General features: G+C 32.0%; 3 protein-coding genes across 4 annotated transcripts; all 3 read left to right on the top strand.

The window, feature by feature from the left end:
* Positions 1 to 304: 304 nt before the first annotated feature.
* On the top strand, positions 305 to 8,377 carry LOC105789553 (uncharacterized). Of its 2 annotated transcripts, none has more exons than XM_052633803.1 (18): positions 305 to 475; positions 1,571 to 1,643; positions 2,495 to 2,538; positions 2,833 to 2,875; positions 2,966 to 3,175; positions 3,302 to 3,418; positions 4,262 to 4,333; positions 4,584 to 4,628; positions 4,763 to 4,842; positions 5,158 to 5,222; positions 5,308 to 5,374; positions 5,510 to 5,623; positions 6,010 to 6,083; positions 6,528 to 6,625; positions 6,714 to 6,773; positions 7,361 to 7,429; positions 7,538 to 7,591; positions 8,007 to 8,377. In XM_052633803.1, exons 1-18 carry the CDS (start codon positions 378 to 380, stop codon positions 8,061 to 8,063), a joined length of 1,440 nt encoding a protein of 479 aa, XP_052489763.1. In that variant the 5' UTR covers positions 305 to 377; the 3' UTR covers positions 8,064 to 8,377. The 2 variants fall into 2 exon arrangements, with proteins under 2 accessions (XP_052489763.1, XP_012472385.1); XM_012616931.2 differs by having other exon boundaries at positions 3,296 to 3,418.
* A 2,660-nt stretch (positions 8,378 to 11,037) lies between these two features.
* On the top strand, positions 11,038 to 17,418 carry LOC105789562 (protein PAT1 homolog 1). The gene is made up of 6 exons (XM_052633347.1): positions 11,038 to 11,404; positions 11,693 to 11,844; positions 13,328 to 13,384; positions 13,916 to 13,988; positions 14,829 to 16,861; positions 16,985 to 17,418. Exons 1-6 carry the CDS (start codon positions 11,353 to 11,355, stop codon positions 17,048 to 17,050), a joined length of 2,433 nt encoding a protein of 810 aa, XP_052489307.1. The 5' UTR covers positions 11,038 to 11,352; the 3' UTR covers positions 17,051 to 17,418.
* Positions 17,419 to 19,322: 1,904 nt separating this feature from the next.
* Positions 19,323 to 20,075, top strand: LOC105789572 (protein CYSTEINE-RICH TRANSMEMBRANE MODULE 4). The gene is made up of 3 exons (XM_012616946.2): positions 19,323 to 19,491; positions 19,588 to 19,738; positions 19,835 to 20,075. Exons 1-3 carry the CDS (start codon positions 19,452 to 19,454, stop codon positions 19,878 to 19,880), a joined length of 237 nt encoding a protein of 78 aa, XP_012472400.1. The 5' UTR covers positions 19,323 to 19,451; the 3' UTR covers positions 19,881 to 20,075.
* Positions 20,076 to 20,668: the final 593 nt, after the last annotated feature.

Below are 20,668 nucleotides of genomic sequence, written 5' to 3'. Positions count from 1 at the left end.
TATAATATTTTATAATAAATATATTTAAATAAAAATATATTTATGTTGTATTTGTTTTATAAATAACAATGTAAAATATAAATTTATATATAAAATAAACTTAATTAAATAATGAAAATATAACAAAATAACAGTAGTAAAAGGAATTATAAAAGAAGCAAAATTAAAACAAATATCTTATCTAGGCTAAAAGGGGAAAAAAAATTTCACTTTTGACTTTATTTTCACAGTAAAACAGTCGTACGCTTACACTACTACACAGTACACATTAGGGCTTTATTATCAAAAGCAACATTTTAAAAAAAATTAAAATTCATTTTTTTTATTGGCGATCAGTGAGAAAAAGAAGCAGCAAAAGGGAAAAAAGAAAGAGGGCAATGGAGATTGAAGAAGACGAAGAACGACGTCGTCAAAGGAAGCTTGAAGAAGCACTTGAAGTCAAATCCCTTCGCCGTATTATCAGTGCTTATCTCAAGTACGTTTTTTTTTTCGATTTTGCTCTCTTTTTTTTTGAATTTATTGTTTTTATTATTATGAGTTTTCTTTGTAGTCTCGCTTGATTTCTGAATCATTTTGAGTAGATTCATTTTTTTTAAAGGAAAAGGTATAATGAGAAACGATGATTTTTAGGTTTTTTATAAATAAAATTAATTTCGGCTGCAGTTCCATTGAAGTTGAATATAGTATACTGCGATGTATAAACTTAAAATTAAATTTTAAATTTGAAGGTTAAGCTAATGTGGACAAATTTTCGGTACTTTAAAGAGTTTGAAGTGAAGTATAAGATATTGTTGATTATCGTGCTTGAAGTATTTTTCTTCTTCTAAGTTCATGTTTTTTTATTACATTTGTATGCATATTTACACTCTGTTTGGAAGGAAGGAAAGAGAGGGAAAAATAGAAAGAAAATGTTCTAATTTAATGGTTGAGTTAAAAATATTACATATGCTGTTATTGATTCATCCTCCCTGTCGAAAATAGTATTAGATTTCTAGTTATTATATTTTATGTACAAATTCTTCTGTTGTTACTTGGTTATAGTCTGCCGTCAATTATTTTAAATGTGCTTTTGGTTGTGAATACTATGCTTAGTTTAGCCTCTCTTTGGTTGTTGATTTTGCTTGCTACTAGCTATTTGTTATTTTATTGTTGTTGCTTCAAAAAAACAGAAAGTATTTGATTAAACATGACTGAAATGTTATACTTAGGTATAATTGTTTTGTATAAAACTAAGGAATGCTGTGAACCGCCAATCCGTAGGGTAGCAGTGGTTAAAATGAAAAGCAACAAGTCATGCTAATTTCTACTGACAAAGAGCTTTTACTTTTGCAAAAATACTATGTGCTTTTATATTTCAAATGCACTTCGTTCCATTTTGTTTCTGTAGCTAAAGCAAGTATTAAAAGGAATGATCTTACCTTAAATGAGGAAAAGGGTTCGGTTATTCCATATGGTGCTAACTTAGCAATTATCTCTAGCAATAGACAGTTTCTAACTTTCCATGCCAAGTGCCAACCCTGTTTCAATTATCAATGATATTTCCCCTTTCTTGCATGGATAATTTATGCAGTTATCCAGAGGCTGCTGAAGAGGATGTTAGAAGATATGAAAAATCATTTAAGAAGCTTCCGCCTGCTCACAAGGTGCTCTCTCTTGCTTGACTAATCTCTAAAAAGTTACTTTTGCCTGCAACTGATCTGAGGAAATTTGTATACAGTTGGCTATGATCTTTTACCACTATAACATGCTCAAGACCATGTTCATTATGATGATTAGTGGTTATAGTTAGAGAAAAGGAGGAACCTAAATTTAGGTTTTTTTTTTAAATATATGCTCAATACCAGTAATGGGTCTTTTTAGTTATTAAGGTTACCTTCGAATCTAAAGCAAAACAGTGAGGGAATTTTATTGAACTTGACATTAATAAATCTTTTTCTGGTGTGCTTCACAGTTAGGCAACTATAAAGATGGTTGCAAGAATTTTCCATTCCGAGACATTTTATAAACGTGCCTCCCTGATTCAGACTTCAGAACCTGAGAAAAGTGCTTGAGATAGCTTGGTGTAACATTCTATCTAACCATAACTGAGACTAGTTACATGCTTTTAGAAAAAAAAATGTGCCTACCTATTGCTATGAAGCAAATTGGACTTAGCTGTTGTCTTAGTTGCTGCTGTTAGGAAGGGTGGAAGCAAAGGGTATTTTTTAACCCAACGAAAGAAAACTGGAAATTGAGATTCTTGTCCAGTTATGTCTATTTTCTTTCTCAGTATTCCGATAGGGTGTTTTGCTATTTACTTCATCATACTTTATATGTAATGTTGCTCGGAAATGTACTGGCCTTATCTACAAGGATGCAGTCATTTAAATATTCTTCTTTGCTGCAAGATCTTCAGTGTGATAGGAACTTTTTGTGCCAAATTGTTCTGCTCTTAAATGGTTACCTTTATTATCCTTGCTTTATTATGTTCTCAATTTGTTTGTTTATTTTTCAGGCTTTGTTGCCCCACTATCCTTCTAAGTTCCAAAATCTAAGAAGGTAAATTTCTATTTCCTTGCTTTTATTTGTGGTTTAATTTCTGGTTCCCAGTTTATGCTGCCTTAACTTAGAACAGGTCCTAAATCTTAACTTGAGACTTATGTTTGACCTAACTGAAACTTTTGTTGAAGTACACAGACTAGATTTGCTTCTTTTAAACAATTTGTACAAGTGCATTAACTATATTCCTAATTAAACCTTTCAAGGAAAAGAAAACTGTTGTGTTGTGTATCTCAACTAAAATATGGTTTTGACATCTTAACAAATTATAATTTCTCACATTTCTTGGTGCAGGTGTATTTCTTTGAATTCGTATTTCATATTTACCATGCTTCAGGTGTGTCAGAGTACATTTCTGTTTGTCCACTAGTTTGTATTGGAAGATAATATACTCAAAAGGCTATAATTATTAAAATCTGTTTGACAGGCATTTGAACCTCCTTTAGATATGAGCCAGGATGTGGATGGTTGCAAGGATCCACACCTAGAAAACTTTGAACATGGGCATTGCCATTCTGAGGAGAGAAATGCTTCCTCTTGTCAGTCTGCATCAACCAGCGGAAGAATGTGTTGTTCCAACCATGCTCAAGCTTGTTCTCAGGAAAAAAGCAACATAATGAGCAATCCAACAACAGAGGTGCCCACTCACCAGTTTTTTGTGAAATATATTTAATTGTATAATAAATATCAAAACTCCACCATTTGATTGGTTCTTGATTTATTTCTTTTCATTTAGAAATTTGACTTTTGTAGATAGCTGCAGGAGGTGAAAAGCGAACAGCAACATGAGCCTATCTTTGGAAGCGGTGCTGGAGAAGTGGAAAATAACAATGAGATAGCTGAATGTTGCAGCAACGATGTTGCTGATTCTAATGGGAATGTAATACATTTTATTCTTTACATGCTGTTTTTATCTTTCACCAAGACAAATGAGATGTTGGATGTTGGCTGGATGAAAATTTAGTTCTTTTATTTGTAAAAAGTGCTTAAAGATTCAACAAGTTCTTAGTTAATTAGGTGTTGCATTTTTACCAAATACAAATGAAAGTTAGGGGTGGCATCTTCTGATCTATCATGATTTCTTTCTGCAACCAAGCATTTGGCTCAACTTGTGGGTTAATAATTCCCCATTCAAAGAGTGGGATTCTATTCCCCATTACCCCAAACCAAGAGAAAAATAATTGCTTTCCCTAATTTTTATAGTTACATATTTCTATGACATTTAGGAGTAGGGAACTTTATGTTTTTCTATCTGTGTCCCTCATCCCTTCCCCTCCTTTTTCTTCTTATTTGATCTTGTGTTGTAAGATATGTGTATAAACTGTGGTTCTTGTTTGGAATAGTTACTGTCTGTTTGATCAAAATGCATTCATGGGATGCATACAAGTGTTTATACAGACACAACTTTGGAGATCATTGATAGGAAGTTTCCCTTTCTAGAGAGAAGTTAATAGAATTTCTTAACTACTATTTGCAGACGTGTTGAGGCTGGATATATGAGAAATGATTAGGGCTGCATGGGGCCCCTCATTGAAGAGTCTTATGAAAAGATTTTTTTTTCTTTTTAAAATGCTTTTCCCTTTCATTCTTGTATTGGCAGATTCTGAAGCAAGTTATCTGTGCACTTTTGTGTTGTCTCTAATTTTTTGAAGTGTGATATTCAAACTATTTTCTGTTTGCCGTTCTTTTCTAATTATCTCTGCCTATCTGTTTTTAAATTCAGGCATTTTCATCTCCACATGACTGGTTGGATCCGTCATTGCAGTTAAATGTTCCATTGGTTGATGTTGATAAGGTTTGTTGGTGTTCATGCTCTTGCTGTTAAGTGTTAGTGTTGAATTAAATTGTTAGTCCTAAGCATATCCATTAGTTTTATCTCTTTAAGTATTGCACGAAGGTCTTATAATAATATAGATTTGTCCTAATTTACTCTTTGCTGTCTTAGTTAGAATTTTGGTTTGGAATTTTTAGCATGACATATGTTTCGTTGTTTAAACTTGCAAAAAAAAAGTTGTAATTCATGTCTGCTTCATTTATTTCTTCAGGTGCGTTGCATAATAAGAAATATTGTAAGAGACTGGGCAGCAGAGGTACTGTTTTTTTTTATATTTTATTTTAAATGGTTCTCAAGTTTCGAGTCACCATGGATGGTTTCTGGACAAACTTGTATAAGTTCATTTTTGTATGTTCTTTTGATAAACATGGAACTATTACTTTATTGCAGGGAGAAAAAGAACGAAATCAGTGCTATAAGCCCATTCTTGAAGAACTTGATGCTCAATTTCCTAATCGCTCCAAAGAGAGGTACGAATCTTTAATGTGTTACTTTGGACTTTGTCCTTATATACACTGAATTTTCTTTTCACTTGTCTAATGATTAGGATGATAGCATTATTTTTCAATTTGGTTAGAAAATGCATTTTTTTCAAGAGTAGCAAACCACTCATATTGCGGTAATTTTGGGATTAGAATCCAGATAGACCGTGAGCGTCCTGCTTGTATACGAATCTAATATGACTGATAAGAAAACCATATTTTTTGTAACTGTATTTTGTTATGTTGTGGTATGTAACTGTTTTGTTTTACTATTGTAGTGAAACCATATATTTTGTTGTGCAGCCCTCCTGCATGTTTAGTTCCTGGTGCTGGACTTGGGCGGCTAGCCCTAGAGATTTCATGCCTTGGTATGTATTTTATGTCAAACCGTTACTTCTTTGACTGGACGGAGGCTATCATTGTTCTTTTGAGATTTCTCATTTCATGTAACAGGTTTCATAAGTCAAGGAAATGAATTTTCGTACTACATGATGATATGTTCAAGTTTTATTCTTAATCAGTAAGAACTTTACCTCTAGTGCATTTATGCAAACTAGAATCCCTTTGTAAAGATGCGTGTTCTGCTAAATCTATCCTATTCCTTTTCCCAAATCCCAAGAGCCATAAAATTTATTTGTTCTATTTCATTTTCCAGTACTGAAACAACTGGACAATGGACAATATATCCTTGGATCCACAGCAATTGCAATTCACTTTCAGACAATGATCAACTTCGTCCTGTTTTAATACCAGATATTCATCCAGCGAGGTATTAAGCCATTGTTTACTTCTGTGGTTTCCCTATAAATGCTTTACAGGTTTATGTAATTTACTTTTCTTGAACCTGTTCCGTGCAATATACCTTCCAAGTCAACTCCAGAGCTTAGGAGAAGCATTTTGCCTTGCTATTGATTTATTTTTAGTTTTTTTTTTCTTTATGAAACTCCTAGTGGTAATGATCTTATATAATAGAGTCTATGAATATCAAAGGCTTAGTTTATTGTGTAAAACCTATCAGCCTATGAAAAACTTAATGGACAAATCTTTGTCTTGCTGCTTATAAAACTTATGTCGATTCCATTGAGGTTCTTTGCTTCATAATATTTACGTGAATTTCATTGCTAAGTTGCCATTGGCTTTTCTGGTTGCTGGCAGTGCAGGGATTACTGAAGGATTTTCTATGTGTGGTGGGGATTTTGTTGAAGTCTATAATGATTCCAGCCAGATTGGTAAAGTTACTGGCTCTTCTTATTCCCTGCATATTGTAATTTTTGTCTATTGACTATGAATGTTATACTGTATGCTCCTTATTTATTAATTACACTAGCTAGAATAGTAGTACATATAAAGTAGAACACATACCTTTAAGGCCAAGGTGCGGTAGGACTACTTTCCTTAAAACTGATTGAAATGGTAGCAGAGTACCAGCCGCTTTGTGGCTGACAATGACCCTTTAGGTTGGCAATCTATCTTCTTGTTGTTACTTATCCAATGATGGCACTAATCCTTCAATGGGGGAGGTTCTTGTGGGTTGGCTACATTCTACAATAGGAGTGCAGTTTTTAAGTTGTTGGCACATACATATATATGGATGTACGTATGTGCATATTAGCTGTACCGCAAATATATATCGGACTGTAAAACCTTATGGAGTGTATTTATGCTGTCTGCAGGAGTCTGGGATGCTGTTGTGACTTGTTTCTTTATTGACACGGCGCACAACATCATTGAGTACATTGAAATCATATCAAGAATTTTGAAGGAGGGTGGTGTGAGTTACCCTTAACACTGTTTTATTCATTTTATCTTTAACATTGCTTTGAGTTGGTTTAATGATTAAACAATTGGTTGGATGGCAGGTTTGGATAAACTTCGGACCTCTATTGTATCACTTCGCAGACATGTACGGGCAGGAAGATGTAAGTCGTATTCTGAGCACTTCTATGCCAAAGCAATTTTATTGGCTGATCTTAATGTTTTGCTTCACTCACCTCACTTTAAGGGTTGTAATTGAGTGAAGCCTAAGCAGTAAGAAGCTCGGTCTCAAGCTTGACTTGAAAAGGCTCGATTTCAGATAAAAACCAAACTACTTGAGCTTGTTCAATAGGTTTGTTAACCTAGTGAAAAAAGAGCTTGATTCTCATGCTCTGTCTCAAACTTGATTATTTGTGCATGAATATGAGCTCAAATTGAAAATTTTCTTCACTAATTAAAAATAATAAAAAGATGTATTAAAATAATAAATAAAAAACTCAATTAGGCTCACGAGCAACTCAAGGTAGGAGTTAGGCAACTTAAGCCATGAATTAGGATACTCAAACTTGGCTCCCTTGAGAAATAAAGCTCAGCTTGGCTCCTTTGAGAAATCAAGCTCAACTTAACTGGAGTTCGTGTTTTCTCGAGTCAAGCTCAATTAGCTTGTAAAGACAGATGTCCAGTTTGCTACCGTGCCCCTTACTATTCTATATCCCTCCCTTACCTTTTTCTCCCTTTATCTGCATTTTAGGATATGTCAATTGAGTTGAGTTTGGAAGATGTAAAGAAGATTGCTTTTCACTACGGATTCGAGTTAGAGGTAATATTTTGTACACCCTTTTTGTTCTTATATGTCCCATAAATTTTTTTCCCTTTAATTTTTGGCCAAGCCATGTATTCAATCATACTGTCATATTCATGACTGCAGAAAGAACAGACCATTGAAACAACGTATACTACAAATCCTCGATCCATGATGCAAGTAAGTGTTTTAACCTTGTTCTCCACTAATTCTCATTCCAGGTGTCACATTCTATCTTATTAAATCTAAATGGAAATGGTGCTCTTCTTGCTTTGGTGATTCCATATTATGTTCATAATCAAACTGTTCATCACTGTGTTTGCCCATGACTCGCATGTACTTCGCCGGTTGATTATATATGTCAATCAAAGACACCAAGAGCCATTTTACCTTGGTTTTGCTAATCAAATAGTTCATCCATGCCCATTTGCCTATTCTTACATGTCGTTAGCCTATTCATTATAACATCAATCAAAGACACCAAAAAACATGATACCCAAGCTTTGCGCTTAGCCGCCATCACAGATAATGCTATTTGTACAGTTAAATGTTGTGTCCTAAAATTTTAACTTCCTGATTATGATATTCTTTGCAGAACCATTACCATGCTGCATTCTGGACAATGCGAAAGAAAAGAACAACTACGACATAGCATGCAAGAAGATGATATGCATTCCTCTCTTAAACATACTCTCAGGTTTTATTCCTCATTTGGATATTTTTTATATATAAGACTTAATTTCCCCTGAGATTTTCTTGTTAGTTTGGATTATTACAAAACATAATCAGTTCTTTGATTAATTATATAGATTTATGCAATCAGCATATTCTGTTTTGAACCAAAATTTTGTTTCCTGTGGTTACAACTTAAGAGTTGATGTTAACCCAAGTTTTCATTTTACATTTATCTGGACGTGTATGATTGGGAAAACTTTAAAAAGTTCGAATATACATGTGTTGGAGATACATTGTTGTTTGAGTAAATATATATTTGATAAGGGGAAGAGGTAGAGGTAGGGATTGAACCCAGGACTAGTTTGACCTGAAGACTTGATAACAAATCTTTTATTAACTTTACTCATGGTTCGGTTGATGACATATTGATATATTTGATATTCACCTAAGAGTTTGGATAACTTAGCTTAAATAGATGTGTATACCAAGTACTAGGGGTGTAACTAAGCCGACCTGAGCTTAAATACTGGCAAGTTCAAGCTCTAGCTGAACTCGAGATTTGAAGTTTGATACTTGGTTCGAGCTCGATTGAATATCTACTTTTAAGTTTGAGCTTGGTAGGAGATATAATTGAATTACTCGAGCTCGAGCTTGATTAAGCTTGTTTATCAATTTTCATATTCAAGTTTGAGTTTGGCTCAATAATTAAGCTTAAGGTTAATAATATATTTTAAGGGCAATAATGTAATTTAATAATATTAAAAATGAAAAGCTCAATAAAGCTCGTGAGTTGTTCAAGTCAAGTATTACTAAGTTTAAATTTGGCTGAATCGATAACTCAAGCTAAAATTGAGCTGAATTGAGTTCGAGTCTCTTCCAAGTAGGTTGCTAGTACTATTTTGGCATGAAAGGTGGGAAAAGTGAAGATGGAAATCTTTGATAAGAAAGTTAAATAAACCAATAAGATGCTTCTGTTATCAGTGTAATTAATTTGATAAGTGAAATTGGTCTCAATACTTTTTTAATATTTGGATGATAGGATAAAGACGAAAGTCTTGAATGTCTACTTATCGTCATTGTTGTTGTCACATTAGTTAATTTGATCATTTGTAATAATAAAGAGTTCTTTATCATTTTCAAACATTAAAATGAAAGTTAAATTATTATACATAATAATCTTGAAAGTGGTTTTCGGATATTGCTACTAAAATTCTCCTTTTATTGCTAAACTAATTATGAAAAAATTTGTGTAGGGTTTACGAGTATTCTTAGCATAAATAAAAGGCATAATGAATTGATTTGAATGATGCGGTTGCTTTCATGTTTATTTCATTAAAAAATGTTTTAAAATTTTAAAGTAATATTAATGTTATTAGAATTATAATCTTTGACTTAATTTTGTTTGTCTAAATGGAATCTAAAAATTTGAATGAAAAGGAAAATAACGAAAACAATGGACATTATGTGTCAAATAAACCCTTTGAAAATGATGTAATTAACACTTTTTAATTTTTGGCAACTTAAACATAAAGATAAGCCATTTGGTAATCAATTAGATTAGGCATGTTTTGACTTTATAATTACTTTATAAACAAGTTTACGATATTTGTTTAAACTCAAATAAAATTTATTTCCTATTCTTTTACGTGCCCCTATGATATAAGTACAATAATAAATTTCATTAAAAATTAAATTTGGTCCATGCCTAACGTTTTTAATGTATAAAAAACAATTTAAATTTACTGATTTTAATAATAATAAAAATTCAACGGAAAAGTTATTCTTCTTTGTTGCAAAAGCATCATTTATTCAATTTAATTTTCTTTTATTAAAATATAAATCTTAAAAATCTTGAAATTCCAATATGTATTCCTTACAGTATATCCAATATTTTTCACTTAAAATTCTAGATTTTAGTAAGTTGGAATATTCTCTGTAATAATTTTAAAAAAGAATATAACTTTTAATTTTTGTGATTTATTTTGTTGAATGTAGCAATCTCAATCAGTCCTTTTCTCAGTGTCAACACGTGTCAGTCAGTGTATGAAAACACAAAATGCAATTCATCTCATTCAAGTTTGTTTAGCTACCAATTATTTTATTTCTTTATTTTTAAAAATATCAAAATTTTAGAATTAAAATTAAATATAAATACTATTAATTCGGTTTATTAACCTTTCTATGTTTATAGATTTGAAAGAATGATAAAACATGAATATTAACATAAAATTTATATAAATACGATATAAATGTATGAATATTTTAAATATACAATGTTTATTTATAAGTAAAATTATAATTATAAATAATATACATTCAAATTCACTAGAATTAAAATTAATTATTATCAAGCATAATTTTAAAATCAAATCGATTTGATTAAAAATTCATAAAATTTTAATAAAATTAGTTTATTGGTTTCAGTCAAGAGTTTTGTTCAAAAATTTTTTTATCGGTTTTAAGCGCTTGAATCTTATATCATCGATTCTTCATCTAATTGATTTGATCATTATTTTAGTCCGACTTTAATAACATTAAACACAACCAAACACCAAAATATATCTAAAACTAGACCACAATAACTCAAAGGAGGATTCACATATAATAAGATTTAAGTCGAAATAAATTTCAAGACAACCCACACATGATTTATTTAAGTTGATTCTAATCTCAACATGTGCAATTGCGATATTTGGGTCCTTCAGTCTCAATATGTATGAATGTGATGGAAAATTTTTGATTAATTTTTTTCGACTCTTTGTTTATTACAAATAGTACCAATTTGATTTTGCATTTTATTTGTTTATATATATTTATATTCCTTTTGTATTTATGAGTATATAATATTAGTTATTTGTTATGATTTATATAACCATATAATACTACTAAATTTTTATTTAATATTTTTTTAATAAAGGAAACCAAAAGGAAAAAAAAAGAGAGAAGAAACCAAACCCTCCTTTTTATTAATTTCCAGTTTTTCTCTTTCATCTCCTCCGTCTCTCTCTCAGAGACTGAGAGAGATTTTTCGTTCTTTCTTTTCTTCATTTTTTTCCTTCTATCTTCCCTTCCTTAAATAAAAAAAAAACCCTCTTAATCCTCCTTTATTTACATCATTTGCCACTCTCCCCCTTCATTTCTCCATCTTAATTCAAAACAAAAATTCCCCCAAATTATAAACTTTCATATTCTTCTTCTTCTTCTGTTGCTGCTGCTGCTGCTGTATTTAGGGTTTTCTTTTTAGGTTGTTTTTTTTTTTTGTAAATATGGAGAGATCCGATGGTAAACTTCCCAGCAGCTTCTCTCAAGCTTCCTCAGGTTTTTTAATTTTTTTCAATTTTGTTTTTGTTTTTATGATGCGAAAGAAAATTAATTTTCATGAAAAGTTTGGATCTTTACTTTTTTTTTCTCAGCTACCAAACGTTATAGCTTTATTGTCTTTGCTAGATTACTGATTTACCTTTCTTTAAAAAAAATTAAAAATTTCGGTTTTGTTAGTTTAATTGTAGGGTTTTGTTTTTTCGATGGTTTGTTGAGATGTATTGTATCAATTCATCGGCTTATATTGTTTAATTGCTATTTTTTTATGGTTTTATTTTTTTGCAGATAATGCTCTTTTTGATGCATCCCAGTACGAATTTTTTGGTCAAAATGCTGTGGCAGAAGTGGACTTGGGGGGTTTAGAAGATGGTGAAGAGGATTCTCCTGTGTTTGCATCCACTGAAGATGATGAGTACCATTTGTTTGATAGAGGAGAGGTGAGATTTTATTCCTTTGGTTACACATTGTGCAGCCCTCAAGTCAGATTGCATTTTGCCCCCTACTCAAAAAGCGAGCAAATTAGTCTTTCTACATCTACATTAGATTAAAGAGCAGTTTAGTCCTTTGCATGTCTGACAGAATAACTAGATATAATTGCCACATGTATGTCGTACAGAGACCAGTTTTAACGGTAAAAATGGATGGAATTTTTAACAAAAAGATCAATTTGTTTTTATATCTAACCTATCATTTTTTTTTGAACAAGGGGCAAAATGCAATCTAATTACTATTAAAGGGGCCTCTATGGCATTTTTAATGTTACTTCCGCATTACTTTGTAGATGCTGCTACTTTTTCATTCCATGATATGAAAAATCCTATGTTATGACCTTAAATTGTTATTTACATTGGAGTTTGATTAGGCCTTAAACATCATCGTCGAGTTTGTTGGCCTTCAATTTTGTACTTATCATTTGTGTTTTAGTCTATGTTGTTAAACACATTTTGAACTTTAAGTGTATTTTATTCCCTGGTTATTTTCGAATTTAAGGTTTTACAAAGTTTAATAAGAAGTTTGATTAGTGTACTTATGTAATGTTGTAAGACAGTTTACACTTTCGCAATTGGCTTATGTTCCAAATACTTTTGCTCGAATGGAATTTTTTTGGTTTGGAGGTGAGTTGATATTCTATGGTAAAAATATCATGAAGGCCCCTATACTAGAAGGCAGATAACATTTTGTTCCGCCTACTCAAAAAAATTGGCAAATTAGTCTCTATATATTAGTTCAAAGAGCATATTAGTCATTTTCGTTAAAAATTTCATCCATTTGTAGTATAAAAAATGGACAAATTTCATGCTGATGTACAAGGACCAGTTTTTAATAGTAGAAATGGATGAAATTTTCAATAGGACCAATTTGCTCTTTGAACTAACATGAAGGGATTAATTTGCCCTTTTTTTTGTAGAGGGGGTAAAATGCAATCAGATCCCTAGTACAGTGGCCTCCATGGTACTTTTACCAATATTCTATCCATTTGAAGTTCCCCTTTTGTAAAGGTGTTATCAATCTGAGAACATGCATGAAAAGATCCAACTCTTGATATTTATTTTCGACGAATGCAACTTCATATACACATTACTTTATGTTGGAATTCAAAATTAAGGGTACTATGTGATAAAAGAAATAGTTCCTTTAATTTTTAACAAGAGATATCCGAAGAAAGAAAGATGTGCTCATAAACTAAAGCTTTATATATATATATATTGTTTTGGATGATGAAGCAGTGAATATTAGCTTTCTGTTTCATTTTGTTTTTGAAGAAATTTATGCCATTAATTTCTGCGCATATGCATATTGATTTCATTATTTGCAATAGTCCGTCATCTATTAAACACAAATCTTGTTTCGACTTTCGATATTTCTGGATTGTGAAATATGACTATTTTCAGTTCTAATTTTCCTGTTATTCATTTTCAGCTTGTAGGTTTAGGATCATTGTCTGACATGGATGATCTGGCTAGTACTTTTGCAAAGGTCAGTCCCTCAATCCATCTAACTTAGCATTCATGAAATTTCATAATTCTCCATACTCACACATTTGTTTACTTTCTTTTGTTCTCTTGCTACTATTTTTTGTTTTTATTTGTGTATTGTCCTTTGGTAAAGTACCATGAAGGCCCTTGTACTAGAAGTTGGATTGGATTTTTTCCCCTTCATTCAAAAAAAGGGCAAATTGGTCCCCGCACATTAGATCAAATAGCAAACGGTCCTTCTATTAGAAATTCCATCTATTTTTACTGTTAAAACTGGTCTCATGTGGCACACCACTGGTAACAGTCTGGTTATTCCATCAACTAGATCAGTTTTTAACAATAGAAATAGATGAAATTTTTTAACAGAAAAGTCCTGTTTGCTCTTTGATCTAACATACTTGGACTAATTTGCTCAAATTTTGAGTACAGGGGACAAAATATAATCTGACTCCTAATATAGGGAATTTCATGATACTTTTACCATTGCCCTTCATGGTCGTGGCATTTTAATGTATTTCTCTTCCTTCTACAGTTGAATAGGGTTGTTACAGGACCAAGAAATCCAGGAGTTATTGGTGATCGATCGGGATCTTTTTCAAGGGAAAGTGAGTAGAACTAAGCCTTATTGTATGCCACTTATTGTAGTTATAATTTTGTATTGCTACTAATGAATGAACAGGGTAATAATTTCGTTCCATTTTTCCGCTTGAAAATCCCCAGAACAAGCATTCCTCACCATCATAACTTAGTAACATGAACTAAATTGAAATTTTGTACTTCCCCCATCTATAGATAAATTGACAGTGAATGTACTTGATAGGTCCTTTATTGTAGGGATTTAAACAAATTAGTCTTTTTACTATTAAATGGATCAATTTAGTCCCTGTACTATTAAAAAGAATCAAATAAGGTCAAATTGGAATAGAATTAACATTTACTGTTTAACAGAGTTAATATTTTAGGTCTTTATGGTTTTGTAAATGAAATCCTTTGTTTGGAATTGAACTGCATTTGAAAAAATAAATTTTTAATTTTTTATACAGTAAATGTTAACTCTGTTACAGTTTGGACTTATTAGATTCTTTTTAATGGTATAGTTTATCCCTATAATATAGGGACCTGCTAGGTACTTTAACCAATTGACTTATATTCTTGTTATCCAGACACGGTTTCATGGGTGATTTAAGTGAATGTTTGTTATTATATACACACACTATATCTATATGTTTATATACACACGCACAAACAAATCTTTATCTTTCCATGTGAAGGCTGTTAACTAAAAGATCAACTTGAGTTTGGTATTCTTATTCAAGTTCCTTTTTTTTTTTTAACATAAAGTTCTCGTCTTTAGTCGAGTAATGAATTTGTAGGATTTTTCTTTCAATGGTGCTTCTTTATACTTTTTAGTAGCTTATGTTACAGTTGTGAACAAATTCTTCCAGGTTCATCTGCTGCTGATTGGTCTCAAGATGGAGACTACCTAAATTGGATGGATCAGCATATGTTCGATGTAGAAGATGTTCAAGAAGGCAAGGGATGGTCCTCGCAACCACTTCTTTCTACAGCTCCTCCTGTCCTGGAACCAAAACCTTTGTATAGAACTTCTACATATCCCCAGCAGCAACCACAGCCACATCACTTTTCAAGTGAACCGATCGTTGGATCTAAATCAACCTTCACATCTTTCCCACCTCCTGGTAACAGATGCGAGCAGTCTTTACCTACTCACCTAAAAATCCCAGCTCTTACCAGTGGATCTCAGTCCCCCTTCTCTCCATTGTCTAACTCTAGTCTCCGTTTGGCTGGTTTATCTCATGGATTGCATTATGGTGGTAATATGTCTCAGTTAACATCTCCGGGCCTATCTTTTAGTAGCAGATCGCAAAATCATTGGGTAAACAATTCCGGTTTATTACATGGAGATCATGCTGGTCTTTTGCATCATATGTTGCAACATCAAATACCTCATCAAAATGGCTTGATATCCCCACAGTTAATGTCACCGCAACAACACAGGCTGCACCATTCGATTCAACCGTCTTTGGCACATTTGACCGCGTTACAATCTCAGCTGTATAATCCTCATCCTTCTTCGCATAAAATGATGTTTGGAACGGCTGATCATAGGGAACAACGGACGAAATCATCAAGAAACAGGCAGAGCATGCGGTTTTCTCAGCAAAGTTCTGATACCAGTAGCCAGAAAAACGAGAGTGGGTTGGTACAATTCCGGTCCAAGCATATGACTGCTGAAGAAATAGAGAGTATTCTTAAGATGCAACATGCTGCGACACATAGTAACGATCCTTACGTAGATGATTATTACCACCAAGCTTGTCTTGCCAAAAGATCATCGGGATCCAGGGCTAAACATCTTTTTTGCCCGTCTCACTTGAAGGAATCACATTCTCGATCTCGTAACAGTAGTGGAGAGCAGCATTTGCATGTTCATGTTGATGCACTTGGGAAAGTCCCCGTCCCTACCATTCGTAAACCTCGTCCTTTGCTTGAAATTGATCCTCCATTAGTTGATGGGGGCTCTGAACAGAAAACCGAGAAGCCTCTAGAACAGGAACCGATGCTTGCAGCTAGGATCACCGTTGAAGATTCTCTTGGCCTTCTTTTCGATGTTGATGATATTGACAGGCTCTTACTGTCTAGTCAGCCCCAAGACGGTGGAGCTCAACTTAGACGGAGGCGGCAGATCCTGCTTGAAAGTCTAGCACAATCGCTTCAGCTCGTTGATCCTCTTAGCAAAGGCAGACATGCGGTTACCTGTACTCCCAAAGATGACATTGTGTTCCTAAGGATCGTTTCTCTTCCGAAGGGTCGTAAACTCATCACCAGGTACCTTAAACTTCTCATCCCTGGAAGTGAGCTTATTCGAATAGTATGCATGGCCATTTTCCGTCACTTGAGATTCTTGTTTGGCGGTCTTTCTTCCGATCCCGAAGCAGCTGAAACAACTACCAACCTTGCAAAGACCGTTTCCCTATCTATCAACAACATGGATATCCGTTCGCTTAGTGCTTGCCTTGTTGCTGTTGTTTGTTCTACAGAACAACCACCGTTCAGACCCCTCGGAAGCCCTGCCGGTGATGGTGCTTCAGTTATTCTAAAATCCGTTCTCGAAAGAGCCACTCAAGTCTTAACTCATCCATCCGGAAATTTCCCAATGCCTCATTACACATTCTGGAGAGCATCGTTTGATGAATTCTTCACTCTCCTCACCAAATACTGTGTCACCAAATACGAGTCGATAATACAATCGATACACAACCAGTCTCTACCAACCACAGAAGTAATTGGTTCAGAAGCTATAAGACGTGAAATGCCTTGCGAGCTCTTACGTGCTAGTCTCCCTCACACCAATGAAGCTCAAAGAAAGCTTTTAATGGACTTCTCGCAACGTTCTGTCCCGGATAACGGATCCAACTCGCCTGCCGGAAGTAATAGCCAAATAAACTCTGAATCAGTAAGGGGCTAACCTAAAAGAAAAAAAGGTTTTAGAGGTCTTTTACACTTTGGGTTCTTGTTTAAATGACACCCCTTTTTTTATTTTTTTTTATCATTTTCTTTTCTTTTCTTTTTTAAAAAGGAATTTCAAGGAGGGAGTATCCAAGAATGGCAATGGCAAAGGGGGGAATTAGTGGTGAGTGAATGAATGAAAAGTTGAAGCTTTTTTATGATTATTATAATGGTTGCTATGTTGATTGAAACATTTCAAATGCCAAAGTTGGGAAAGCTTTAGTGGGTTTTAGAAGAAGAATATGTACAGGACCTTGGGAATGGAATTGGAAATTTCTTTTTTCTTTTTTTTTTTAAGTTTTATGTTTATATATATAATATATACTGTTTCATTTCATTATGTTAGTTTGTGAAGGGGATTGATTTATGATGAATGGTGATGCAATCTTTTTAAAATTCTATTTGTTGGGAACTGAGGGAGCCAAGGGATTCTTCTTTGAGCAAAACAGAATCTTGTAATAATTGAACATTTGCTGTTTAAATATACTGAAAATGTTCCTTTGATTCTGCTGCTGCTGCTTATTTGTTTATTTTGGAATTTGATTTCTTTCATGTACCACAATTTTAACTTTATGCTAATTTAGTCTCAATTATAAAAAAATTTAACTTTTTTTTTCTTTAGAACCAATTCACTTAAAAAACTAGACAGAGCTTAAATTATTATTATTATGTTGATTTTAAATTATTATTATTATGTGGATTTTAAAAGTTGTCAAGTTAATTACTATAATTTATCCTAATAATATAAATAAATAAATATTTCTTTTATATACGTATATTCCATCCTCAAAAAGTCTCCCTGTTGAGCAAGTACACGTGCCCAAAAACCCTGAGAACACAAAGGTATGGAGCTTTATATGTTTTTTTTTAATTGTGAATCACAAAACATAAATATTAATGAAGTAAGTAATATGCGTGAGGAAACATATGAATGGGTTGGACACGTATCTTTGACCAATTGATTCTTTTACTTCACAATGAAACAACGCGCGTTATACAAATAAAAAAAATAAAACAATATTTAGTCCTTAACTTTAGTCATTCTTTTCATTTTGGTCCATAAACTAGAGAGAAATATATCAAGTTCGGGGACTAAATTTTGTTTACCTCTTTTAAGTTAATATATTTATCCAAAAATGGTTACTTCTCTGTGGGAAAAAATAATTAAAATATTAATATTTTAAAAACAAAATTAAAATGTAAAAATCGTTATCCTATAATCCAAATGCAAAGATATTTAATTAATAAAGAAAATGACTGGAAGCTACACGACAGCAAAGTTAGGTCTCATACGCGGAGATAGCATGTCACCACTTTATTTTTTCTTTAATTAATGTGTAGAAAATAATAATAAAACTTTGAAAATTTTAAGAACATGACTTATTATTTTCCTACTCCATTAATTTTGAATAATTATATACACATAAAATTAGTTAAAATATAATATAATATATTATAAGTTGTTTACTCTAGTAATAAATTAATTTTTAAATATAATATATTAATATATCCGTACATAACATTTTATCCGGTTAAGTGATAAGGAGTTTGATATTTCGTAAATAATATATTAATATATCCGATTTGATATTGCTTAATTCTGTATTTACTTGGAACTTAGTAGGTCTTGGACATTTTAAAATAATAAAAAATTCACTTAAATGCTTAAAAAATAGTTTTAGAAGAAAAGCTACATTAATCAAGTTCTTTTTGAAACTTCTTCCTTTTCAAAAGCAGAAAGGAAAAACTACTTTTTCACTTAATTACTTTTTCACTCTTTTAATAACATGGTACTTTCTATTTTTTCTTCTTGGTGTTTAATTACAAAAATGTTAAAATTATTAATTAAAATAAATAAATGTTTTTAAAATAATATAAGTGTGTTAATATCTAATTAAAATATTTAATGATTATATTTAATTATTTAAAATATAATTTATATATTCTAATTAAATTTTATAAATAATTAGTGTTTATTGTTTAAAATATTTAAAATTTATATTTCATATATTATAATATTAACTAATTTGAACATTATTTAAATACATATTTGTTATTGATAATACCATGTTTAAAATCAACATTTTATTTCTCAAAAACACTTCAAGAATGCTAAACACTCAAATCTTAAACTAAAATTTTAAAAAGTATTTCTAAAAATTACTTTTCCACAATATTTTTTAAAAATAATACTAAACTAGCTCTTAATAAACTTGAATTTGATAAAATAAATTTAAGAGTGTTACGATTATACTTAAATTTTAAAATTTAATAAATAAAGAATTATTATTTTATATATGTATATATCCAGGTCTTAGGCTCCACCTGCCACGCGGTGCAGGCCGCCAACCGGTATTCAGAAAGAGAAAGGAAAGTTGGGTTTCTAAGAAACCGTCTTTCCCTATTCCCCTTTCTCTCTATATATATCCATCAAACCCCTTCATCCTCATCATTCATTCTTTTACACATTCTCAACCATCTCCTTCCTTTCGGAACATAATATACTAGTCTCCTTTTTTCAGCTTAAATTTTCAGCCATGAATCACAACCAGCAACACTTCAGTCAATCATCAGCAGGTCGGTTCTCTTCTTCAATCTTTCCTTTCTTCTATAGCTTACATGAAAAACCCAGAAATATTAATGTGGTTTAGTACTTGTTTAATGATCAAACAGCTGCATACGCACCACCACCACCCTCCACGGCGCCAGGACCCTACGTGACAGCACCGCCGGCCGGTTACCCGATGAGCAAAGACGAGTACAGTCAGCAAAATCCGGCTGCTGTCGAAACCAAGTCCAGAGGTGATGGATTCTGGAAAGGATGGTAAGTACTACCTAATACCTATAAACACAATGAAATCTTCTTTTTCTTTTATATATTTATATATATACTGATGAAATTGAAACGTTTGAATTGCAGTTGTGCTGCCCTTTGCTGTTGTTGCGTTCTGGATGCATGCTTTTGAAGCTTTTATTTTTGTTCTTTCCATTGGAGTTTATGTATTAGTTTCCATTGTTTTATAGAAATTATGGGTTTATTTTTATTGATTTTTACAGATTCAGATTTGATAGTATAACTGGGGACGATGATGACTTTTTTAGGTTAATCTACCCATGTATTTATGTTTTGAATAAATTTATATTGTTGTATCATTATTTTTCTATGGTGGTTGTTTTGTCACACTTCTTTTCAATTAAGTATTAATATTGTTTTCCACGTCCATATTTATTTCCAGACGTATCTTCCATTCTCATATAATTGAAGGCAAACATTATTTGTGTCTATCCTTTTTTAAATAAAGTATTTAATACAATTTTTAAAAGATAAAATATCATTTGGTTGTTCGATTGACATGGATATTGTCCTCAATACAGGGGACATGGGTTCGAGTGCGCGAGTTAGGGAGGCTATGTTTAGTTTTAGATATTATATCAAAAAGAGCAAATATGATTAGATCATATATTGAAATTATTTAAAAAATTAATTAAAACAAAGTTAAAAATATTATAAAATGTTTTTCTTTAAACAATTTATTTATTTTTAATTAGGATCGAAGTCTAAGATCTTATCCACTACCAATGATACCTAATATCTCTAATATTCATGATCTATTTATTAAATAATTGCGTTTGAATAAAAGTGTAATTGATTCTCACGAATAATCGATTAGAATCCGAATGCTAAAATTAATAATGTTTTCGAATAAGTAATGAAATGAAATAAAATGGTTGGATAAGATCTCATACCTAGAAT

The sequence above is a fragment of the Gossypium raimondii genome, chromosome 7 (genome assembly GCF_025698545.1).
Source record: "Gossypium raimondii isolate GPD5lz chromosome 7, ASM2569854v1, whole genome shotgun sequence".
NCBI lineage: Eukaryota > Viridiplantae > Streptophyta > Magnoliopsida > Malvales > Malvaceae > Gossypium > Gossypium raimondii.
This window is presented reverse-complemented; position numbering and strand designations above follow the sequence as displayed.